The sequence below is a fragment of the Vidua chalybeata genome, chromosome 3 (genome assembly GCF_026979565.1).
Source record: "Vidua chalybeata isolate OUT-0048 chromosome 3, bVidCha1 merged haplotype, whole genome shotgun sequence".
NCBI classification, from domain to species: domain Eukaryota; kingdom Metazoa; phylum Chordata; class Aves; order Passeriformes; family Viduidae; genus Vidua; species Vidua chalybeata.
Genome location: NC_071532.1, coordinates 38,870,736 through 38,895,606, shown reverse-complemented (window position 1 = coordinate 38,895,606; position 24,871 = coordinate 38,870,736). Strand labels below are relative to the sequence as shown.

General features: G+C 54.0%; 2 protein-coding genes across 5 annotated transcripts; both read right to left on the bottom strand.

The window, feature by feature from the left end:
* Positions 1–955: 955 nt before the first annotated feature.
* Positions 956–6,161, bottom strand: FBLN7 (fibulin 7). Its single transcript, XM_053937899.1, is given in 8 exon segments — positions 956–3,128; positions 3,243–3,381; positions 4,381–4,518; positions 4,958–5,095; positions 5,180–5,305; positions 5,632–5,802; positions 5,892–6,138; positions 6,141–6,161. Coding segments are annotated over 8 exon segments (1,353 nt in total). The 3' UTR covers positions 956–2,755.
* A 1,875-nt stretch (positions 6,162–8,036) lies between these two features.
* Positions 8,037–24,421, bottom strand: MERTK (MER proto-oncogene, tyrosine kinase). 4 transcript variants are annotated; one of them, XM_053938748.1, is made up of 19 exons: positions 24,265–24,421; positions 20,695–21,040; positions 20,465–20,568; positions 20,202–20,375; positions 18,974–19,060; positions 18,283–18,398; positions 15,921–16,104; positions 15,561–15,712; positions 13,206–13,359; positions 12,782–12,935; positions 11,589–11,674; positions 11,401–11,496; positions 11,124–11,204; positions 10,918–11,010; positions 10,707–10,825; positions 10,387–10,496; positions 10,073–10,232; positions 9,646–9,782; positions 8,037–8,567 (listed from the first exon to the last, which is right to left on the bottom strand). In XM_053938748.1, the coding sequence occupies exons 1-19, from the start codon at positions 24,332–24,334 to the stop codon at positions 8,174–8,176; spliced, it is 2,817 nt and encodes a 938-aa protein (XP_053794723.1). In that variant the 5' UTR covers positions 24,335–24,421; the 3' UTR covers positions 8,037–8,173. The 4 variants fall into 4 exon arrangements, with proteins under 4 accessions (XP_053794723.1, XP_053794727.1, XP_053794726.1 ...); XM_053938752.1 differs by having other exon boundaries at positions 12,782–12,902; XM_053938751.1 differs by having other exon boundaries at positions 13,206–13,356.
* Positions 24,422–24,871: the final 450 nt, after the last annotated feature.

The window sequence follows — 24,871 nt, the reverse complement described above, 5'->3', positions numbered from 1 at the left end:
CCGGGAGCGGGAACGGACCTCCCCTCCCGCCACTGCGTCATGGCCGCCGCCCCCTCCTCCTCCCGCACTGTGGGCAGCGCCACTTGGCGGCCGGTGTGTGTGAGGGGAATCGGCCCGTGCGTCATTAATTAGTGATAGTCGTAATTCAGCCAAGAGTGTTTGTCCCCAGGGCGGGACAGGAGCAGTCCCTGGAGTCGCTGTCGGGGTCAGGGCGTGACAAAAACCGGGATAAAGTGGTTCAAAGATAGTCATTTAATAAAAATGTGGTGGGCGAAGAGAAGACGCCTCTGTCAAAGTCACTTCAAAGACGTTTAATCGAACGTTCCCGGGAAAAGTTACATTTGTCTCTTGTTCCAGGCTGTCTCCCTGCCTTTCGGGGCTTTTCAGGACACGGGACTCGGCTTTTTCCAGTGCTAGCAACCGAATAAACTTTATAAAAACAAGGCGGAACACTCGCATGGATTCCCATGGGATTCCGAGTGGGAGGAGCCTCAGATCCTAAAGGCAAGAATCATCTCCCTTGGACCTCACACACGTGAGCAAGGCAAACAGGACCAAGGGTCCAAATCATCAGGGAAATCAGGTAAATCCAAGGAAAAGGCTGGAAAACAGCATTCCTACAGGGACGAGGTGGTGGTGGCTGGGGAGCCTCATTACGGCTGCTTAGGCCTAATTAGCCCCATCAGCACAGGTGGAGCCCTGGAGCTGATGCCCACAGGATTCAGCATCATCTCCCAGTCTGGACTCGAAGGAAGAATCCTACAATTTTGGTTAAATATTCTGGGGTGAGAAATGGTGGTTTTGGGACAGCACGTCCGAGGTCAGCTGTGCCCACCAAAGGGAAGCAGACACATTCCTGCTAATTTTTTTTTCAGCTCCCAAATATTATTATCCCAAATGAAAGTTATATTTCAAGACTGGAAGAGCACCTCTCTGCAAATTCCAACCTCAGGAAGTCTGAAAGATGTCGGAGCGGCTGCTCTGGGAAGGGAAAAAATCTCCTTTAGTCAACTGGAATGGCAGCCAGAGGTTGAGAAGGGCAAAGAACCGAACTTAAACTTTTCCAGGGCTGAAAAAAAAAAAAAAAGAAACAGCTCACCCTGGCCTCGGGAATTAGGAAAATGTTGTCCGTTTGGGATCGTGCCGCAAGGAAAAGCCTCCAGAGCGTGGTCTAGGCACCCGTCTCCAGCTGTGTTATCTGGAGAAAGCAGCAGATGGAAACTATTCTGCCCTGTCAGGAGCTTGTCCTCTCCCAGATTTCTGGTTTTTGGCTCCTAGATTTTGTTATCATCCCAAAACAGGGTCATGGCCTATAGGAGGAGCATGTCCAGCCAGGCTGGGAAGTGGCATGGAGAGGAGCAGCCATGCTTCTAGAAAAGCATTTTCTCCTAATTTTTGGAGATATTTTTGAAGCACTCTGGAGTTTTCCCTTCCCTCCCCCAGCACAACCCTGGGATACATTTCCCTGTCCAGCTCCACGTCCAGCTGGAGCTCCTGCCAATCCAAACATCCTCCATCCGCTGACAACAGCCCTGAATGTCTCTTCTTGTTCTGCTGGAGAGATCCAACCCCTTCCCAGGCTCCTATACCCCCCAAAAATCCAGGAGCTCGATCCCCCAGAGGAGGCAGATCCATCTTGGGAAGTCTCTTTCTCCAGGACAAGGAGTGGGAATGGTTTTAGTGGGTGCAGCTCAGCATGATGTAAGGGAGTAAGGATTCCCAGGGGAAAGGATGCTCAGGGATGAGGATTCCCAGGGTGAGGATTCCTTGGGGGCAAGGATGCTTCAGGCTGAAAATGCTCAGGGATGAGGATGCTCCGTTGGGAATGAGCCCCCTGCTATCAGCCAGTCCCTTCCAAACAAAACAAAGCAGGAACATAAAACCATGGACAACGGGTTCTTGCCCTCCCAGATCCCAATTCCCCTTAGACTGCTCTGGGTGAGCATTCCCCCCATCCACACATCCATCAGGTGCTTCACTCTGGTGACATCCTTTACATCATCCTTTAATTGTACTAAATCCAGTGGGATGAGGGAACATGCAGAACATGCACAAGCAGGAGGGTGAATTCCCCTAGGAAAAGCTGAATCCCAGCTCTTCCCAGCATTCCTACACCAGGCTGGAGGCTCTGACTGATGGAGCAGGGAATATTCCCACCTCTACATGCAGCTGAAGCTCTCCTTTGAGGAGGATCCATGGGGGATCCCCATTTGAGAGGTTTAAGGAGCAGGGATAGCCCTGGAATTCCTCCTTTGCCCCGCTTGCCAAGGAGGGCACCCAGGTGGATGTTCATGGAGTGTTCCAGCCCTGATCAATCCCACGGGATTGAAGCATCAGACCTCAATCCTTACAGGCTGCCAGGGGGATTCTCAGCATCCAGAGGGAAGTAGAAGTGTGTTTTTAGGGAGCAGGACTGGGTGCAACAAGGGAGGAGAGTAGGAAAGGCCATGAGCCTCCCTCTCCCCACACACTTAGCTTCACTGCTTCCTAAAGGAAAAAATGGGAATTCAAAGGAAATCAGGGCTGTGGTTTCCATCTGCTGTTGTAGGACATCATCTCTCTGGAACCGGGATGAAGATAGGGCTTCCTACTGCTTGTCCACCTCATTTGGTGGTGTAAATCCACCTAGACAGGTGTAAATCCACATGGGAAGAAGAACTTCAGGACAGAGGGTAGGCTGGATAGCTGCAGGGTAGCTCCAGCCTGGTCTTTCCCTGGGAGCGGTGAGATGCTGAGCAGGGAGCAGGAGCCACCCCTAAAACTCATAAGCCGAAACAAAGAGAGTAATTTTGGACAGGTGCTTGGCCTGGAACACCCGATCCAGGTACTCGGCCATGTCCACGTCCACATGGATGGTGCGGGGCCCCTGCAGGCTCTGCACCAGCAGCAGCTCCCCGGTGTGCCGGTCCGAGCGCTGCACCACAAAGTGCCCGCGGTTGTTCCCGCCCGCGATGCCGAAGCAGAGGCTATCGGGGCCCGGCCGGCCAGGAGCCACCGCCGTGGCCATGCGGAACAGCAGCGCCGGAGTCTGGAGCTTGGAGGGAAGAGGGAGGTAGTGGAAGGAGATGGTTTTGGGGGCCTGGTGGCACGAGCGACTCTCCATGAGGCACGGGTTGCGCTCGCACTGGCTGCAAAAAGAAAAGCAATGGGAGATTTTTGGGAATGAGGCATCCATGCCCCCCGCCTCACTGGCATTGGATCCATAGGGATGACGTGCCATGGATTTTGTGCCCCGCACTTACAAGGGGGAGATTTTGACGTAGGAGATGTTGCCAGCAGCCGGGGGACACTGGGGTGTGACACACTGGAATCCTCCCCCGGTGTTGATGCAGGTGCTCCTGCTTGTGCAGTTATCCTGGAATAGGGAGCACTCATCAATATCTGGAAAACAGGGGTGGGAAGCAGGGTCAGGGCCTGGAAGCCTCCCACTGAGCTCACCTTTCCATCAGAAAATAGGCAAAACCACCTTGAAACAGGTTAAACACGATCCAAAAAATATGGGAGCATCTTGGAATTCCGTCTTGTCTCCCCAAGGTCTGCCCCAGGCCAACATAGGTTAAGAGCAGCCCTCTGCCAGCAGGAAGGCAGATGCTTTTCCAAACTTTCTGCTTGATTGTTTGGAAACACCATCCCTTTTTATTTACTGAACACCCATGGGACACCTGGCGGGAGCTGGAATGCAGAGGATTTGCTGGGAACATTAGTGAGATGCCATGGAACACAGGAATATCAGGGAGGAATGGGGAGATAGGGATTTTCTCACCCTGAACTGCAGCAATTAACACTTCAGGGCACATAAAATTCCCTGTTTTTCAGAAGGCTTTCAGCAGTTTTGGCCTCCCACCATTCACACCGTTGCCTTCCACCTGCACCCCAATTTGCTTGGACTGGGGGAGATGCTGCCACTTTCTGAACTGATCATGGAATTCTGGAGGTTTAACGTTACTTTTGGTTCTTCCCAGGAATTCCCTGCTCCAGGAACATCCCCACAGCCACAGTGTGGTTGTCTTCAAGGAAGTACAGACCCAAAGTGTCGCTCCATCATCCAGAGAGGTAAAGGAGAGCAGAGAGGGAAAGGAAGAGGAGGAGAGGGAGAGGTGCAGCCATGCTTCCAGAAAAGCATTTTATTTTCATTTATAGGGATTCTTTTGAAGCACTCTGGTGGAGTTTTCCCTTCCCCAGCACAACCCTGGGATTCATTTCCCCACCCAGCTCCACATCCAGCTGGACCTCCTGCCAATCCAAATAGCCTCCATCCGCTGCCAACCTTGCAAAGCATCATCCATCATCCTGTACACTAGCCTTTCCCTTGGATATGGAGAAAAAAAGTGGGGGAAAATGGCAGAGCATTTGGGACCAAGTGGATTCCAGCCTCCTCACCTTCGCAGCTCTTGCCGTCGCCCAGCAGGACATATCCGGCGGGGCAGGAGCAGCGGAAGGAGCCGGGAATGTCGACACAGGCGTGGGCACAGAGCCGGGGTCCCCCTTGCTGCTGGTACACCTCCCACTCGTTGAGGTCTGCGGAGACAGGGATTCACCAAGATCTCACTCCAGCCTCCTGGAAAAACCCAGGGAGCGAGCGCGGGCTGGAGGAGCGGGCATAAGGTGGGCTGGGAACGGGCTGATGGCAGATTCCAGGGAATGGCAGAAGCAGCACAGCGGCTGCTTGAGGGCTGTGACCAGCGGTGTCCTGCAGAGGGCGACACTGGGCCCAGTTTGAACTCAGCCATCCATGGCTTGGATGAAGGAGTTGAAGCCTCCTGAAGGAGCTTGGAGCAGCGGCCGATCCTCCACTCCTTCACTGGAGATATTCCAGAACCAGCTGGACACAATCCCGTGCTGTGTGCTCTGGGATGGTGGGGTTGAGCCACTATGGTCCCTTCCAATGTGACTCCGTGACTCTGTGAGGGGATCAGGCACCGAAACAGCCCCGCAGCCCTCCTGTATCGCGGCTCACCCCGGCAGATCCCGTTGGAAGCCGTGCCGCTCATGTGGAAGCCGGGATCGCAGCTGCAGTGCTGGGTCTGGGCGATCTGGGCACAGCGGGGCTGCCGGCTGAAGGCCGGGTCATCCGTCACGCTCCAGGTGGGAGGAGCTCCGGGAAAACGGCGGGATGGAGAGTTTGGGATGAGGTGGAGGATGAAATACTCCCATTTATCCCCCAGCAAGGGTCACCCACCAGTCTGAGCCTGGTACTGGCAGGTGATTCCGGTCCACTGCGGGGGGCAGAGGCATTTGAAGTGGTTGAGACCCTCCAGGCACGTCCCGCCATTCTGGCAGGGGCTGCTTGAGCACTCGCTAATCTCTGCGATTAAAAAGCAGCCACGTTCCACGTTATCTCTTTTTGGGAAGCAAGGCTCAGGAATGCTGCACACACCGGGATGCTTTGGTACCCTACGGCACGTCATAGCCAGGATACCGTTTCCCCTGATTTCTCCTGCTGAGCTGCTCCAGCTGTAATTCACAGTTTTCCTTAAAACAGAGAAATCCCAAAACCATGGGAGCTGCAGCATCCCTGGAACTTTGAGGGGTAACTGAGATCCCTCCCCACTTTGAGCACCCCAATATCCCCCCGTGTTTATATAAATCCACTTTTCCAAACGACATTCCAGGGCAGGCAATGAGTAGTACCTGCACAGCGGGCCTCCTGCCCTGTCCAGCTGCCGTTGGCCTGGCATATCCGTGTGCTGGAGCCCAGGAGCTGGAATCCTGGATCACAGGTGAAGTGAACCTCGTGATCCACCAAATATTTGGTGCCGAACTTCCTCACATCCACAGGGGCTTGGAGGGCAGGACAGGCGGCTGCGAGACCATGGAAAGGGGAGGAGTTTGGAGGGGGCCCTATCCTTCCAATAGGGCTATTTCCCTAGAATACTGTCCCAAAGACTCACCAACGGGCGGCTCCGGGGCGGCCTTGGCCAGGGAGGCATGGATGGTGCTGAGGCGGCTTCTCACAGCGTGCAGCCCTTCGGAGAACCATGTCTCCTGCCCCTTCAGCAGCTGCTGCATCTGCCGGATGGCAGCCAGGAGCTGCTGCCTGCTGAGGCAGCTCTGCGGGAACAGGGATAGGGACAGGGATGGGGACCTCCCTGTGCTGCCACTCCTCCCAGGAGCCAACCTGCTGCCCGTGGGAGGAGGCTGGCACGGGAGCTCCGCAGCATCCGATGTTCCCAGAGCACCCTTTGTATTTTTCCCCGCATTTACCCTTTGTACTTTTCCCCGCATTTACCCAGATCCAGGAGTTTTTTTCCACCTAGGCCTGCGCTCCAGGCAGGGCTGGGATCGCTTTGTGGGAGAGATGCTATAACTCATGTTCCATCTTGCAGGAGCTCCAGCCCTGTCCCACTTCCACATGACAAAAGAAGAGGAAAACAGCTGTCTTGTGAGCTCTGCTGGGGCCAGGAACGCTGGTGGGACTCCTGCCTGCAAATCGATCACTCCCACGGGACTGACTCATGCCGGAGACGGGCACTGTTATTATGGGATTCCTGTGGAATTGACTTGAAACCGAGGAAAAAGAGCAAAGCCATTCCCAGAGCTCAGAAATCTGGGGACCACAGTGAGGAGAGAGTGCACAGGGACTGGGCTGGGGGCTATGGAATTCCGGGAAAGTGAGCGGAGGTGGTGGGCTCTGTCCCACCTGGTCGAAGGGATTTCTTCCCCCCTTTCCATAACTGCATGATTCCTGTTTCCAAAGAGCTGCTGAGGGTTGAGAGAGGACAAACACAGCAGCCCAAGCAATGCGCTCGATGTCCTCTGCTTCCCCGGGAGCAGGTTCGGGGGTCCCGGGCTGCCGGGGGGGATGAGCCGGGCTGTGCTGGCAGCTCTGGAATACCCGGAGCCCAGAGGAATGGAGGCAAAGGCAAATAGATGCTGGCGCGTCGCTGGATTTAATAAACAGCTCTTTGTTAGGGCTGGGTTAAACTCCGTGAGCCAGTGCGAGCTCCGGCGGGATGCTGAGCCATCGCAAAGCTGGAAAATCCCCCCCCCAAAAGCCCCAGACGGGGATTCTTTGCTGCCGGTGTGCTCGGGGGCAGCTTCAGGCGTGGGGTAAGAAGGACGAAAAGAGCCCAAAAGAAGCCGCGCGCGCTTTAATCGCGGCTCATGTGCACTTTAAGCGCGGGTTGGGGCTTTGCCCACCTGTTTGCCGGGACAGCAGCGCGGGCAGCGCTGCGGGGCTCTCGGGGCGCACGGAAGCGGGGAGCGAGCGGGAAGCGGAGAGGAGCCCCTTGCCCCCAGCAAAGCCCCTCCCGGGGTCCCCGTCCCCCCTCACCTGGGCGGCCGGCGCGGCCGGGAGCGGCAGCAGCAGCAGCAGCGGCGGGAGGCGTCCCCGCGCCCCCCGCGGCCCCGCCATGGTGCGGTACGGCCCCGCCGTTCTCCGGGACCGGCTGCCCCGGGCTCTGCCCGCGCCGCCCGCGCCGCCCCCGCGCTGCCCCGTGCAGGGACGCGGCGCTTCCCCGCCCCGGCGCCGGGCCGGCCCCGCGCATCCCCCGGGACACCAGCCGGGCTCTGTGGGCATCCATTCCCCGGGACACCGGCTGGGCTCTGTGGGCATCCATCCCCAGCGGTTGGGGTGCGGGAGTGTAGCTTTTCCCCCAGCAAAGCTGTTTCTGGTACAGCCGCGAGCGGGCACCTTGCAGGAGCCCATCAGGTCCCGCGCTCCGGCGGGGCCGGGACCATCCGCGCCGGGCAGTGAAACCCTTTCCCAGCCCTGCACACCCTCCCCAGCTCGGTACCCCGTTTTCCAGCTCCTGCACCCCATCTCAGTCACTGCATCCATTTCTCCCATCATCCAGGGGGATACCCATCCCACAAACCTTAACACGTGACGGAAAAGGGGGAAAACATCAGGCCCTGCAAGGCCAGCTGCCCCCTCAGCACCATCCACCCCACCCTGCTCTGCTCCTTCTGAAGAAGATTAATAATTACAGCAAAATAATTCCACTGTTAATTCCAAACCCCTGGGACTTCAGCCCAGGAAAGAGCTCCTGGGGAGAGCCAGCCTCCACCAGGAAAACCATGCAGGAGATAATAAATAAAAGAGACGACTGTTTATTAGAATATTCCCTCTGTGTCCTTGCTGTGGTGCCACTCACACCATTCCCAGCGGCACTTCCGAGTCCTCCCCACAGCTCCCGGTATGTGGCCACTCTGATGCCAGCAAAGTGCTGGCCTAGCTCCATTGGCTCTCCGGCTCCAAGCCCTGGCAGGGAAGCAGTGGCACATAGGGCTCCTCCACGGGGCCACTGAGCTGCTCCTCCACAATGTACCTGGTGTCCCACAGCTCGCTGGGATGCACATCCACAGCCACCAGCACCGCCTCCGCGCCAGGGGAGCCAGGCTCTGATGCCTCCCCGGCATCCAAATCAGAGTCCACTTGCGGGAAGCCAGAATCCTGCGTGGAGTCCGGGCTCTGCTCGGGAAGGCCAGTGTTGATGTAGATGATGTCCCCGCATGCCTTGGCGCTGGGCATGTTTTTCAGCAGCTTCTTCAGCTGGACTTTGAGCTGGGAGAAGGTGGGGCGAGTGGCAGGGTCGGCTCTCCAGCACTCAGACATTATTTCATACCTAGAAATTGGGAGAGGAATGTGATTAACAGGGGATCCCAGCATCCCAGAATGGTTTGGTTTGGAAGGGACCTTAAAGCTCATCCAGTCCGACCCTGCTGGCATGGGCAGGGGCACCTTCCACCATCTCAGGTTGCTCCAAGCTGTCCTTGAACACTTCCAGGGATTTAGCAGCCACAGCTTCTCTAGGCAGCCTGCACTCCTCTGGATTAGGGGAGGTATGGAGACCCATTTTCCCCCCAAGTTAGGCAAGCCTTGAAATTCCCATTAATTCAAAGTGAAACAAACTCCCTCTGCTCAGGCTGTTTCCCAAGGGCATGGATTTATCAGCCCAAGCTGCTGTTAGAAGTGTGAGAAGCCTCTTCCAGTGCAGCCCTGGGATCTGTTCCCTGGAACATCCCAGCTGTGTGTGTGGGATGCCTAGTCCTTCCCTTGGCAGGTGCCTGCTCCCAGGCTGGATGTCAGGGAGCCCTGGAAGCTCCCTGCATGTCCCTGCCAGCCTCTCTGCCCTCCAGCAGGCTGGATTCTTAGAGGTTCCAGCACTGCTTCCTTCAGGAACAGGCATTGGAGAGGAGCCTTTTAGGAAATGTACAACTCTGTTTATCCAGTTGGGATTCAAAGCTCTCAGCCATGGGGGGAAGGTGGTTAACATTTTCAGCTCTAATGACACTGGAGAATAACTCAGCAAAGTAGCTTGAGAGAAAGGCCTCTCCTGAGGTGCTCAGAAATACAAAGGTTTGTGTATTCTGCATTTCCCCTTTCCAAGGGGACACAGATTTATAGATTTGAGGCAAAGAAGAGACTTAGAGGGAATTTTGTGGAACAAAGAGGAGCATCATTAGCCAGGACCTTTTTGGCCAAAACAAATCTAAAAATAAAGAAATAAAATACTAAAAAGTCCCATCACTGACTGTTCCTGGTAACCTTGCCAGCCCCACAAACCCATTGCTTCCTCTGAGGATATTTGTTGGGATTTTTGCTCTGCTCCAGGATCTGCTTTTCCTTAGGCACGTTGTGCAAACATTAAGGGGTTTGTTCCTAGGAAAATCCATTTTCCCAGCTGGAATCCCAGGACTCACAGCTCATCCAGGCAATCCTCAGGCTTCTTCAGGCGCTGCCCATGGAAGAGGTACTCATAGATTTCATGGTTCTGCACCCCTGGGTACGGCGTCATCCCACGCGTGGCAATCTCCCACATGGTGACGCCAAATGCCCACTGCCGGCACAAAAGGAAAAGGCCAAGGCTGAAGGGACACTTCCAGGAGGAATGAATGGAATGAACCTTTTAATGGGGAAAGGTCACTGTCTGGCATGCAAGGGACAACGGGCAGAGCTGTGGTGCTCCAAAAATGGGAAATGACCAGGACGGAGGCATGAGGCCCACTCAAGGAACCAACTGCGCCGGCAGTTGGCTCCAACAGCCTCCTGCGCTTCTAGGGAATGACACCAACAGGAGCATGGTGTGGCTCAGCCCCGGGGACTGTCCCTCCAGGCATGGGGACCTACCACATCACTCTTGGTGGTGTAGACACGGTCAGCCAGGGACTCAAGGGCAATCCACTTGACCGGCATCTTGGCGATGCGGCCCTGCCGATAGTAATCCCCACTGTAGATCTTCTTGGAGAGCCCAAAGTCTGCCACGCACACCGTCATGTCATCCCGCAGCCTGGGGGCAAACAGGGATCAGGACAGCCCCAGGCCACAAACCCCAGGCTAAGCTCTGTGTCTCAAAACCAAGGGAACTTTTATTGAAAGGAGCAGAGTTGTGCCATGAATCCACAGGGTTCGTCCCGTGGGATGGAGCAGAGGAAAACACTCACATGCAGTTTCGAGCTGCCAAGTCCCTGTGGAGGAAGTTCCGATTGCTCAGGTATTCCATGCCCAGGGCGATGTCCACCATGAACTTCACCAGGGTCTGTAGGGGCACAAACTGGGGAGGGAAGGTAAGGGTTACACAGTGTTGATCCAAAAGGCTTCCCTATCCAGGGCTGCCATCCCAATGGATGAGCCCACGGAAACAGACAAGCTCTCATCCCTTAGACCCTGCCATTCACTGACCCATGAGCCTGCAGGAGCTGCAGAGGTGGATTCCCTTCCCACCTCTATTCCATCCCACTCCTCTGCTCCTGGTGCTCCCTACCTGAGGGGCCATTTCCAGCCGGGAGCAGAGCAAGAAGCTGTGCAGGTCTCCATATTTCATGAATGGCAAGATCACCATGGGCTTGGGCACCTGCAGAGAGCTCAGCTCGATGCACACCCCTGGGAAACATGGACAACTCACACAGTGCCCTGGGAAAAGGGATCCAGGTCCACCAAATCCCAGCTGGAGGGTAGGAAGGGACAGCCCATACCAAGGAGCTTGATGACATTGGGATGGTCAAAGTCCTTCATGCATGCTGCTTCGCTAAGGAACTCTTCAATCTCCCTTTGGGAAAAGTTATCCACTGGGAAGCAGAGAGAAAGAAAGAGCTTTAGAATCCCAAAATGGTGCCAGGATGCTGTTCCTGAGAGAGGTACTGGAAATGTTGGTATCCAGTGGGGCAGAGAGACAACTTACACTTCATGGTCTTCACAGCCACCTTCTGTGGGGGCCCTTCAGGCTGGCTGAGCCATCCCTCCATCACAGATCCAAACTCCCCTGCACCACAAGAAAGAAGGAATCCCTTTATCCAAAGCACCACCTTTCAGGACATCACCAGATCCCTAAGATCTGGAATGCTCCAAGATGTAGCCAAAAGGCTTGTTCCTCATCAGTGACAGAAGGAGGACAAGCTGGGCTCATGGAAGGTTCCCTGCTCGTGGCAGGAGGTTGGAATGAGATGAGTTTTACTCACCCTCTCCCAGGACCTTTCCCAGGCTCAGGGCATTTCTGTCCATGACAACATCCTGCAGCTTCTGCTGGAGCTCCCCGCTGACACCCAGGCTTCCCACTGCAAGAGTGGGGGACAGGAGTTCAGGTACTTCCCACCTGCTGCCATCTCCCCCTCCAGCTCCTTCCAGAGGGATAAAAACATATCCTTACGGGTCAGTTCCACAGCTCTCCGGTAGTAGGACTTCTTGGCTGTGTAGCTCACTGCCAGCTCTGAGTCATTCCTGCTGAAAGCATTCCTAAGGGAACACAAACACATCTGCTGTGGCAGCTTCAGCTGGATGAAGGAATCAGCACAGCAGGGGCAGGAGCCCAGGGGATGCATAGGAAAAGGGGAAATGCACGTTCAATTTCCTTTTTCCTGGATCAGCACCATTGCCTGCAACATCTGAGCAAAACAACAGCTCCACAAACACCACTGAACCATCAAGGAGTGAGTCACAGAGTTTGGAGCTTTTGGGGAGGAAATAGGATACTCATTTCCTACTCAAGGAGCAGGAATGCTGCTGGAGCCCTGCAGAGTCCAGCTTTGGGAAACAAAACCAGGACAGGATGCTCCAGAACTGGGAAAGCAGGGAAAGAGTGACAATAACCAGTTAGGAAAGGGATCCTTACTCGGTACCAGTTTCCAAACTGGGAGCACGGGGCAGTTAACCACTTGGGAAGTCATGAGGATGAGTGAGGAGGTTATTGCAGGAGAAAACAGCCCTTTGTCTGTGTTTTTAAACAATGCTGGGCCATTGAACCCGGGCGTGGGATGAAGCAGGAGGGTTTCTCCGGGACATGGGATATTATGGAATCATAGAATCATGGAGCTGAAAGGTGCTCACAAGGATCATCCAATCCAGCTCCTGGCCCTGCACAGAGACCCCAACAATCCCACCCAGTGCATCCCTAGGAGCATTGTCCAAACACTCCTGGAGCTCTGGCAGCCTTGGAGCTGTGACCACTCCCGGGGAGCCTGTTCAGCTCCCTCTGGGGGAAGGATCTTTTCCTAAATTCCAGCCTAACCTCCCCTGATAGAGTTCCAGCTGTTTCCTTGGGTTCAGGTCACCCTCTGGTGACCAGCGACACCCTCTGCTCTCTCATTTCCGTGCCAAAACACCTCCCCCACCAAGTTGCACAAGTTCACTTCCCTTTAAAAATAGGAATAGTGAGCAAAAGGTGAACTGCTGAGCTAAGGAAGGGAGGGGAAGGAAAAACCCACTTAGTCCCTCACCACAGGTATAAAACATGTAATTTGTGGTAACAACATCAGTCCTGGAGACAGAATCCTTGTCCCCAAATCCAGCATGGGCTGCTGGCCCCCCACCCCTTGGAAGCTGCCCTGTTTTCCATCCCCTTACCCATATTTTGTCTCCATGCATCGTTTCTGGATGACTACAGACAAGCAGAGGATGACTCCAACGGCAATTGTCCCGCAGATAAATCCCAGGGCTATGACAAAGGAGTCGGTATTCCCGGAGGCTGGAGTTGAAGAGGGGGCTGAGGTTATTAATCCTAAGAAAATATCCTGTTAATGGATCTGGTGAAAGAGTCAGCCTGCAGCACCTGGGGCTTGGGGCAGGAATTCCCAGGGGTTTTCAGCAGAGCCCAAAGGGTTACACAGGAATGAGGAAAAAAGGGAATGAGGAGTGAGGCTTTCCTACTCCCAAATCAGGATCCTTGGTTGACAGGGAAAGCATCCAAAGGAGGATGGAGTGATGCCAAATGGCACCATGGAAAACACACCCTGGGCTATTCCCAGGATCCAGCCCTACACCTCCTTACCACTGGCAGGGATGAAGATCTCCACAGGAATGCTGAAAGGTCCCACTCCCCCCTTGGTGACAGCGGCCACACGGATGGAGCAGGTGGCATTGGTGGCCACCACGGGCAGCACGGCCATGCTGCCATTCAGCCAGACCTTGTCAGAGACAATCTGCTGGAGAGAGGAAGGGAAGAAAATCCTGGGCTGGGGAAGGCAGGGAAACCTGAGGATTTACTGAGAATTGTCCCCTTGGCAACCTTTGGAGCTGCTTTGCTTTCCCAGCTCAGAGGAAGTACAGCACCCAGCTATTTAAAGAGAAGAATGGCCCTGTGTGCAAAGGCCAGATGGGATGGGGAATGGAGCTGAGCAGCACTTCCCGTTCAGTCTGAGCATTCCTGACCCTCTCTGCTTCACAACAGCAGCAGGCAGCGCCAGAAAAGAGGCAGAGAAGGATCTGGCAAGGAAGGGAAAGGCTCTGGTGACATGGATTGTGACCCTCAGCCTTCATTGTGGCCAGTTTGGCCATTGAAGCCCTGTGAGCCTCAGCACCCATGGATCCATGTGCTCCTGGTAGGATTGTCCAAGTGCTCTGGAAGTAGATCCTAAGCTCAAAAACCATTCCTTCTGTTTGTGTCCAGCTAATTATAGTCCCACTTTTTATGTATTTCCTTGGCTGGTACCATGGCAGGAGGCAGCATGGCTTGGTAAAAACATAGGAGCCTTTCCCTGCAAATTCCATCCTTTCCTGGTCGTTTCCAGCTGAGAAAGTGCTGCTGCTGCTCCCTGCCGATTTCCAACTGCAAAACAGCTGCCCAGCTGCAGCCAAAACATCTGGCAGGCTGCTGTGCCCAGCAGCGCCTGGCTCCTTCTTGAACATCCCACCAAAAAAAGCAGGAGCTGAGGGGGATCAGTGGGTGAGGAGAGGGAATGGAGCTGAGGGGGATCAGTGGGCAAGGAGAGATGATGAGGGGGAATCAGAGCTCCTCAAAGGGAATCAGTTTCTGTTCCCTGTCCCAAAAAAGCCACAGAAACAGATGTGAAACACCCAGGCCCGGGGAATGTGTGGGCAGCTACTGGCAGCGACAGGAGCTGGGACCTGTTTTCACCTCTGCTCCCACATTCCTGCCTTCTTCCTCCTTGTATCGACATGGGATCCTTTCCCTATCACCAGCCTAAAACTGGGATCTTTCCCTGTCCTAAAGGGCTCTGCTGTATCATCTGAGGACAGACCCAGACCATGAGCACAAAGCAGGGCTGACCTGCCAAATTTAATGGGATTTTATGAGTTTTGTGGTAGTTGAGGAATTTCTTCCCGACCCAACTCAGGCAGCCTTGGCTCCAACAAGGACTGCTGGTTAAGGAGGAAAATAAACCAAATTTGGGAATTTTCTGGTTGTTGAGAGACCTGCAGGTGGCCCTGTGACACCAAAATCTGGCTTCTCTCTGACTTTATCCTGCAAAAACTGGTGGTTATTTTGGGGCAGTCCAGATTTAGCCTGTGCATGGTCACAACTCAGGGACTTTATGGAATCATTTGCACAGAATCATTTAGGTTGGAAAGGACCTGTGAGATTATTGAGTCCAACCTTAGAAGGAGCTTTTTGAGGAGTCAGAACTCCAGTCTCGTGTTTCAGACTCATGGAAAAATTGAGAACTGGAAAAAATTTCACTCCATAAGCTGGAAAAATGGACAAAAATTAACAAACAACAACAGCAACAATAAACCTCTCAGGGCTTAAAGGGCAAGGCCTAGATTTGGCCTTTTGCTGGAGAGAGATAGCTCCTGTCAGCACTTTTTTTCCAAGTCACAAGACCATGATTTTGTTTCCCTGGCTTCATTTAGGCTGGATCTATACAGGGGAGCAAAAGGAGAACAGAAAGTGCAGCATCCAACAAAAAAATGGGGATGAGTCACTGTTTCCAGCCGGGGTCACTCCTGGCACAGAGGAACCCAAACCACAGCTGGATCCATTCCTGCTGTTATCCACAGGCTCTGGATGGGATCTTTTGCCCAGAGCCTGGGCCAACCTTGCCCTAGCAAATTCCTGCAGCTGCTTCCCAAATCCCAGAAAAGGCAAGCAGGGTGTGCCAGGTGATTTCATGCACTCACGGAGAGGCCTTTGAGCCAAAGAGTTCCTCGAGCTCTGAAATTCTGTGCTGTGGGTTAAGGAAGGGATAAATCCCATCTGAGTAAGGAACAGCTCAAAATCCAGGGAATGCAAGGCCAGGAGTGGTTTGAAGTCCACATGAAAGACCAAGATAGCAAAGAAATGAGCTCCAAAATAATCTGTGGAAGCACCAAAACCCATCTGGACATCCCTGCTGGGAATTTTTCCAGGATTTTAGCCATTCTTCTCCATTTCCTGGTGACTCACCATGCCCTCGGAGTTGTGCCACCTGTACCAGATGTGATATCCCTGGAGCTCCCCATGGATCCTCTCCAGTGATGGCTTCACCCAGTGGATCTCCAGTGAGGAGCTGGATTCATTGAAGGACACCGTGATGTTCAGCGGCGCCATGGTCGGAGCTGTGGAATCAATGGGAAGGGAGTTGAGGGAAGCTGGGAGAAGGGGTGCAGAGATGTGGAAAATGAGCTGGAGCTCAACCAGAAAGCCCATGAAAAAAGGGGAAGTTTCCTTTCCCACCCTGGGAGCAAAGAGGACTCCGGAGCTGCCTCTCCCCCAGAGGGATTGAGGCAGGGAAACTCTTCTCAGTCCTTACTCCCCATTTCCTACCTCCCTCCATGGTGCTGGCCGTTATCCAGGGGCTGAATGCTGACCAGCCAACCTCATTCCCGCAGGAAACACGGATGTTGTACTCTTCCATGGGTTCCAGCTGCTGGATGTGATACACATGGGGAGGCACTGAAGTATGGAAGGGCTGAAGGGAGACGTTGCCTCTTGGAACAACTTCCTTGACCTTTAATTGGAAAATCAGTCCACAAACAGGGATTAGTTAGCAACAACCTGCAGAGAGAGATGTTGGAAAATAGGATCCAGAGCCCTGCCTCCCATTTGAACTCTGCAGGGAAAAGCTCCTGCAGGGAAAGCTCATGGCAGGACATTCACAGGGCACAGGGAGAGAGCTCCAGCACGTATGGAGCTGGGAACATTCCAGGAATGTTGGGAAGGAGGGAAGGATGATTTGCTGTTTCTTGTGGCATGGAGCAAAAGGAGCCCCAAATAAAATAACTAGGCAGCACATCCCAAATAAACAAAATAAAGCTCCTTTATTGTGCAGCACATCATTGGAAAATAGGATTTATCTCCATGGGATGTAATAGGACTAATCCCAATCCTTGTCACATTTAGCAGCATGGATGAATTCAACATCCCAAAAAAAAGTCCTGCTTTTCACATAAAGACAAATTTATGGATGTGGAGTCCCCATGGAGCTGCCCACAGAGCCACTGCAGCTTTCCAGGAAACATCTCATTTTGTGGGAAGCACTACCTGGATTGGGACAGAGGGGGGAAAGAGGGAAAAGCAAGAACAAGGACAACCCAATCCATGTGCCCAGGGCTGTGCACTCCTCTGAAAAGGCTCCATCTGTGATTTTGGGATGGCAGGACACCTATCCTTGTGCTCAATCAAAAGAGCTCCTCATGGTATCCCAGGATGGTCTCAACATCTGTTTTACAGCCAAAATACAAAGGAACAGCCTTCATCCTCAGGTTTTCATGGAGAAATTCCCAGAAATGCTCTACATGGTTCTCTGTAAGACTCTGCAAGCCTGGGGTTCCTGCAGCCACACACTTGTCCTGGTCACACACTTCCCAAGCAGCATCCCCAAAGTCAGCATTTGGAGGGGCAGGTTTCCCTCAGCTCCCCATTCCTTACATATAATGGGAAGGAGCTGAGGGGTTGCCTGTCTCCTGAAAAAGTCTGGGAATGCCACCTCCATCCCCAGGCTGTCACAAGATGCTCTGAGAGAGGCAAGCAATGACCAGAGAAACACACATAATGCTTCCAGGGCCAGACATCCTGAGCATCCAGCCTGATCCTCAATTGTCTTCTGAGAATAACCCACCAAATCCATAGATTTTGGAACAAAATCAGGATGTTTGCAAACTGCAACAGTTGGAATTGGCAGGTGGGCCAGCTGCAGCCCTCAGTCAATGAGTCACTGGCTCAGTGGGCCCAGGGATTATCCAAGGGGACAGCAGCAAAAGGGCTGAGTCACAGCTATGTTTTTGCCAGAAACCCTCTCTGGTTTTCCACTTTCAAAGGCTATTTCCTACAAACAGACCATGAATGTTAAGTCATAGGAAATTCCTTGGCTCTCCACCCCACTTCCCAAGCTCCGGCTGGAAGGTAGCAGCAGGACATGGTGCTAATATTAGCCCTGGTAGATTTTTTCCCTGAAATTCCTTTCACTTTTACCTGGCTTCAAAGGTCTCCTCTCTCCACATATTATCCCAGATGGTGTGGAGATTTTCCAGGATAAAAATCATATCCATGAGACAGCAAGATGGGCTTGGACTGGCAAAGCCAGCCACATGCAGCAGGTGGAAAATGCCTGCAGGCTCTACCCATGGAGGTGGAGTTCCCTGAGTTCTCCAGGACACAGGCAAACCCTCAGCTCCTTCCCAGGAGTGGAGAGCTGAGGGAAACCTGCCCCTCCAAATCCTGACTTTGGGAATGCTGCTTGGTTGGGAAGGGTTTGACCAGGTTCATAAAACACATGACAACCTGACTGTGTTGCCCAATGGAAAGGGGCTCCAAGGAAGCTGGAGAGGAACTGGGAACAAGGGCATGGAGTGACAGGACAAGGGAGAATGACTTCCCACTGCCAGAGGGCAGGGATAGATGGAATATTGGGAAGAAAATATTCCATGTGAGGCTGTGGCATAAGCTGCCCAGAGAGGCTGTGGCTGCCCCATCCCTGGAAGTGCCCAAGGCCAGGTTGGAGCAACCTGGGGTAGTTCAAGGTGTTGGAAGGGAGTTGGAACTGGATGATCTTTAAGGTCCTTCCAACCCAAACTATTCCAGGACTCCATGAAATCTATGCAGCTCATGCCAAACACCATCAACTTCCACCTGCCTCAGAGCATCCATGTGGGGGAGTTGCAGGGATATGGGAATTCTGGATGCTTACCTGGACACTGCAGCTGTTCAAGGCAGAGAAGGCATCAAAGCCCGGCACCCAGGATATCCTGATGCCATGGGCTGTCCTGTTGAGGACCTGCACACTGACAGGTGCCAATGGAATTCCTGCAGGGAGAAGCCAAGGGCAGTCAGCTGGAAGCCTAAACACAAACCTGGCATGGTTGCTTTTCCCTGGAGCTCCCAGGGCTCAGTGTGTGACCCCACATCCGAATTCTGTGGATGTGCTGGACCACCAGATAGGGAACCACAAAAATGTCACTTTCAGGACTATTTTGGCCATTTCTATATTTGTGACTACTCTGGGCAGCTTAAAGACCATGATTTATTTTGGGAAACACCTTCCTTACGTTGCTGGAGCAGCTCCCATCAGGAATGTCAGCAATTTCCACTGTTTCCTATGGAAAATTCCTATGGAGCACCACCCTGGTTATGAAGGAAGGAAAGGAGCAATGCAGCCCTTCTGAATCCTGCTTTGAAGCTGACAGTTTTGCTTTCAAATTTAGATTTTGGTGCTCCCTCCCCCATCCTGGTGCTGGGATGACCAAACCGGGATGACCACGTTACAACCAGATCCCGCTGGATGTTAATTATAGGATTGAAGCCAGAATCTCCCTCAGCTTGTGAAGGATGAGTGCTGGGATGTGCTGGACACAGGGGTTTAACAGGGAATGGGAACTGACCTTTGATGTTGACCTGGCCCGGGCTGGATGCAGTCAGGCCTTTGCTGTTGTGGGCCTCGCAGCTGAACAGCGCCGGCTTGTTGAGTCCTGTTGGGAAAACACAGCCCCATTCCCTGGATATCCCAAAAGCATCCCAATCCCACCAGCTTCCCACCAGCAAACACTCAAGGTTTCCTTTCTTAGCCCATTTTCACTTCCCTCTGACACTTCTGCTGCCAGTGCCTGGGGGTGACTCCAGGCTCCAGCTGCCCCACTCCCACACCAGGGGCACACGTGTGCCATCCCCATTGGACCCAGAACAGCGGGGATGTCCCTAAGGAGCCCTTGCACAAGCTCCTGAGGAAGGGGTTGTTTTCCCTCCAAAAGGGGAAAGGCAGAAAGCAGAAGAGTCCCTCCCATGGCCTGGTCAGATGATTTAGTGCTGGTCAAGGATTGCTCAAATCCCCCAGTTAATGGCAGAGAAGGACCACTGGAAATACCCAAGGGCGGATTCTCCCAGCCTGGGTAAGGTGACCCTGGGCTTGGGATGCCTGTCCCATGCCAATGTGGACATGGGGAGTGTTGGCTCATCCCAGCAGTGCCTCAGGGTGCCAGGGCTCCTGAGACAGGAAAAGCTCTACTCCAATGACCCAATCTAGCAGGTGCCAGGTGGATGCAAGGACATCCAAGAGGAATGAGTCACTTCTTCAGGCTTTCACTGTCTTTTTAAGGCCACCTGCCACTGGATGCCAAGACCGGGCAATTATAGCCCAGCTCTTAATTAACCACCAGCCTCCTCCTCACAAGCAAAGCAAGAAATACCCCATCTTTTGCCTCTGCAGCAAAACCAGAGTGGGGGTTTATGGGACACCAAGGATTTTTCTCCCTGTGTCCCACCAGCTGTCACGGACACACAGCACAGGGGGCATCCCAAACTCTTGCAGATACACAAAGTGGGTACTAATATTCCAGCAGCCCAGGAGAGCAGCCAGATTCCTGTTGGCACAGCCAGAGGCTGGTGGAAAAATCTACTGCTTGCTCAGGAAAGAGTTGGTTGAGTATGCTGCCTCTTCCAAGGACAGGATTGCTGGCAGCAGCCAGAGGGGGGCAGATGGGGCTTCCTGCCCCAGAGGGGCCCCAGGACTGTGCATGGCACGGGAACAGCCCCTCCTGGCAAGGACCAGCTCTGGGACAGCACAAGGCACATTCCCAGCTGTGGTGTCCCACACCAGGGACACTCCCAGCTTACCTGGCACAGTCAGGACTGATGGGGAGATGTGGGGTTTCTGGTTGACCTGGATATTGTTCTGGAACCAGTAGATCTCCACAGGCTCTGGAGGTCCCACAGCCTGGCAGGTCAGGTTGAAGGGGCTGTTCCTGGTGACATTCAGCTGCTCGGGCTGACGGATGAAGTGCGGGAGACCTGGATGGACACAGGGAAGCAAAGAATTCCCTATTTCTGGCTCCCTGGTCACTCAGCCAGGACACAACTCCACAGCTGCTCCAGCTCACCTTCCAGCTGCACCAGGATGGGATCGGACACCACCTCCACGCCAGAGATGTTGAGTTTGCAGACATAGGAACCATTATCCGAGCGCTGGGCACCGAGGATGCTGCTGGACAGAACAGACACCACCTCAAGGCTCGTGGCTTCCCATCTTCCTTGGGAGCCAGCCCTCAGGGCATCCCTCATTCCCACTCCGGCTCCAGCTCCAGAAGGCCAGAAGGCTGGCAGCACTCACCTGAAGGTGGAGGTCATGGCCACCTCCTCCTCATCAAGGATCTCAAAGTGGCTGCTGGCGATGCGATCCAGCACATGCAGCTCTCTCCCATCCTTCCAGAGGGAAATTCCTGGGGCATCGGGCCGGAGCAGCTCCTGAGGCACTTGGATGGAGCAGTTGAAGGTGACATCCTTGTGCTCGTTGATGACCACGTGTCGCACCGTGGGGTTGAATCTGAGCTGTCCAACAGAGCTGCCTGGGGGTTCCTCCCTGGTGCTCCGGTGGGGCCAGTGGCTGAGCAGGCTCCGCTGGGAATGCCGGGAATGTGCCAACAGGTACACCCTCACACCTCCTCCGTCAGCATCCTCTGCAAGGGAACACCTGTGGTTTGTCACCACCACCAGCAAGTCTGGGAGACCTTGCAGCAAAACAACTCCACTGCTTCCAAGAAAAATTAAAGGCAGCTCATTTCCATTTCCCAAAATGTTGTCCCAGGATTCTGTACAGGCAGCACCTCTAAAAAAGTCCTTTTTAAAACAAACGGGAGCAGCCCAAGCTAAAGAAAACACTCAGCCATGTTTCTTTGGGAAGGGGACAGGCAGGAGCTATTCCTGATGCATTATACCCCCGGGACTGGAATATGAAAGGATCCCTGGGCAGCAGGAATTTGGGACTTTACTCCAGCAAACCCCTTGCAGGGCCTCATCTGAAGCATTTTCAGCTGGGGCAGAAGAAGAACTCCCAGCTGGAATTTTGCTGATTTTAGGCTCCTCTGCCAGGAGTCTGTCCCTTCCCAGGACAGGGAGAGTGGGACATGCTCTGAGTCAACTTTTGCTAAGTGCCTCCACTCACTGCCTCTCCCAGGAAAAGAGCTGCAGACAGATGAAAAAAATACCTTTGGACAGTGTATAGGAGTCAGCTGCTGTTCAATGTTGCTCTCCCAGGGTCTTCTCCCGCATTTTTTTCCCAAGGGAAAGCTCTTTTTGAGGACTTCATACCCCCACCTCCAAATTGCCAAATGGTATTTTCCCCCTCCCTCCCAGCACTTCCCACCCAGCCACGGCTGAGATGAAGAGCAGCTCCACTTAAAGCAATTCTCTTCCAAAAATATGTGTATTTTTGAGATCAGATCTAGGGGATCCACCACATGGAGGCTGGTTTTCCTGGACCATTTCTGAGTTTCCTGAGGCTTTCCCAGCCACTAGCAATCCAAGCCGAGTGGTAAATCTCCCTTTCAGCAAGCAAAGGCATTGTGCCAGACAGGAATTTCAATGAAATTAATTCTCTTTTCCAAGAAAGAAAAGCCAAACAACCACTCACTGTTCAAAAGATAAAGAAAGCACAGTTTTTATTGAACCTGAGCTCAGCTGAGTTTGTTTTTGGGCAGGTTTTAGCCCTCAAACATCAAACAACAAGTTTTTAAAGCTACGTCATCACTGTTGTGAGTAATGGGGCACGAGCCTGGTGTGTTCTTCCCAGAGCCAAGAAACACAACCCAGTTTTGAGGCTGGATATATCCCTTTGCTAAATCTCTTCCTATTTTTAACCCTCAAGAAATGCTGTTTGAGGACAGAATGCCAGCAGGGTTTTTCAGTCCAGAGGGAAAGGGGAGGCTCTCCCCGCCTCTCCCGCAGCACAATGGGTTTCCCTTTCAGAAAAAAACAAAACGAGCTGCAGCTTTTCCAACCTGCGTCTTTGAGCCTCCCAAACCAACACAAACAGAGCCCATGTGACTGCTGCAAAGCTGTAGGGACGGCCTTGTTTTCACACTAATTAAGTGGGAAGAGGTGTTTGCTGGCCCGGGAATGAAATACTTTCCTCTCTGAATGTGAGTACAGGAATTCCTCATTTCCAACACTGCCTTTGGGTACCCCAGAAATTTGGGATGGGTATATACTCATGCCACTTTGGAGGGGACTTGCCCGGTGTGGCAGGACAGCTCTTGCTTGAGTCCAGAGCAGTTAGGCTGGCTCTAAAATCCCAGGCTAAAGCCAGGGAGCTGCAAGCCTGGCGTGCCTGTGTGGGTGCCAGAGCAGCTCCCGTCCTAACCATCGCCAGGCCTGAGGCAAAATCTGGCATGGAAATCAAACCACTTGCAAGGGCACTGCTGCTCTCCTGAAACACCTGGAACTGCAGCAAAATTCCAGGGCAAACAGAGGCAGATCTTGCTGCACAGGTCCTGTGTGTTTTTCTCCCTGGAGAGAGGTATTTTAGCAGGAAAATCGGGCAGAATACTTCATTAGGAATGAAGAACAATAAGCACATCCCATGACTGAAAAAAAGAAGGTCTTTACTGCAGTAATGATGCATCCAGGTCTGCCAAAACGCTGGCTGCATCCCTAGCCCTAGAATTCCCACTGCTGGGAGTAATTCACCTGCTGAAAACAGCTTCTCCTGAGGCACTGTTGAGAAAGAGGAATGAGGAGCCCCTGCCTGTGGGGTTTCCAACCTCCCATCCCCTGGGAGCTGTGGTAGACCTGGAAGTGTTAACATTGGACTCAATGATCTTTTCCAAGCCAAACAACTCCATGATTGTAAGAAATTAATTTTCCCCAGGGCCACAACTGAATCCAAAGACATCTTCCTTATTCAAACACCTTTTGTACAAACCAGCCCAGGATTCCTGGTTACATCCACAGAGAATTCCCCTCACTTCAGGCTCCTGCTGTGACAGTCAGGACTTTAACTCCTCCCTGCCCAAAGCAAACACTGACATTCCTGACTTCCCTGCTAAATTCCATCTGCACAGCGACTCCGAGACCCCCCAGCACCCCTGAGGTCCCCCAGCAGCTCCCAAAGGTCGGACAGCCCTGATCACAGGATTTTTGAAAGCCCAAAAATTACTTTATCTCCTCATTTCTTTCAGCAAATGGAGTTGAAAAGCCACCAAACTGCCTGCAATGCAAAGCTCCACAAACCGTGGTGATTCCCGAGGATTTTTCTCACCATCACTACATAGCTGGCTCATGACTAACGGGATAAATCCCAGACCGATCTGCCACAATTTGTGGTCCCTGCCTGTCGTGGTGTTCCCGGCAAGCAGAGGCACATCAAGCAGTGAAGTACTGGGGCAGGACTACGCTGCGGAGGCAGAGCTATGTCCTGGGACAGCCAGACTCTGTCCCAGGACATCCAAATCTTACGTCCCAGAAGAGCCAGATCCTGTGTTCCAGGACAAGAAAATCGTGTGTCGCAGGACAGCCAGACCGCGTGTTCGAGGACAGAGAAACCATGTGTCCCGGGACAGCCAGACCGTGGGTCCGAGGACAGACAAACCGCGTGTCCCAGGACAGCCAAATCCTGTGTCGCAGGACAGCCAGACTGTGTGTCCCGGGACAGCCAAACCCCGTGTACCAGAGCAGCCAGACCCGCTCCGGGTTGAGATGCGGCCAGAAACCCCTCGGGAGATCCCTGCGCAGCTTTTCCTCGGGACCCACTGGGCGCTCAGCGGGCGCGCAGCGCCCATGGTGTCCACGCCACAGCCCGGCCCGGAGTAGCGCCCGCGGGGAAAACGCTCTCCGGACAAGCTACGCTCGCCGCCCCCCGTCCCGGGGCCGTCCCCGACTCCCTCCGTGCCCCCTGCGGACTCACCGGTTCCTCCGTGGGGCGGGCGCAGGGCCGCCAGAAGCGCCCAGAGCAGCGCCAAGCGCCCGCCGCCCATCGCCCGCCGGCACCGCCAGCGCCACCGCCTCGTTCCGCCACCGGGACTGGCACCGTTCCGACACCGGGAAGAAGGCTGGCAGCGGCAGCGCTCCGCCGCCGCCACCAGGCGCAGGACTGGCAGTGGCCCCCGTAATGGGACGCGCACCGCTGCGCCGCTCCGCCGCGCTCGGGGGCCGCCAGCGCCGCCGCCCCGCCCCCGGCCCGGCCCCGGCCCGCCTCCCGGCGGAGGAGGGAGCGGGCAGCACCGGCGCTACCGTGCCGAGAACGCTCCCCGAGGACTGCGGGGCCACCGCTGAGCCCTGTCCCCAAGGGTCACACGGCTTTTACACCCCTCCGCCGTGGGGATTCACCATTTCCCTGGGCAGCTGTGCCAGGGCTGGACAGTCCTTTCTGTGAAGGAATTTTTCCAATGTCCAGCCTAAACCTCTCGTGCCACAGCTTGAGGCCGACTCCTCTTGTCCTGCCACTTGTTACCTGGGAGCAGAGACCGACTTTCACGTGGCTACAACTTCCTCTGTCCCATCCCTGGCAGTGT

Coding starts and splice junctions, on each gene's coding strand:
- MERTK (XM_053938748.1), bottom strand. CDS start 24,334: ATGGGCGGCGGGCGCTTGGCGCTGCTCTGGGCGCTTCTGGCGGCCCTG. Junction 16,105..18,282: donor TGAACAGCTGCAGTGTCCAG/GTAAGCATCCAG, acceptor TTCCAATTAAAG/GTCAAGGAAGTTGTTCCAAG. Junction 11,011..11,123: donor GGCTGTGAAGACCATGAAGT/GTAAGTTGTCTC, acceptor TCTGCTTCCCAG/TGGATAACTTTTCCCAAAGG.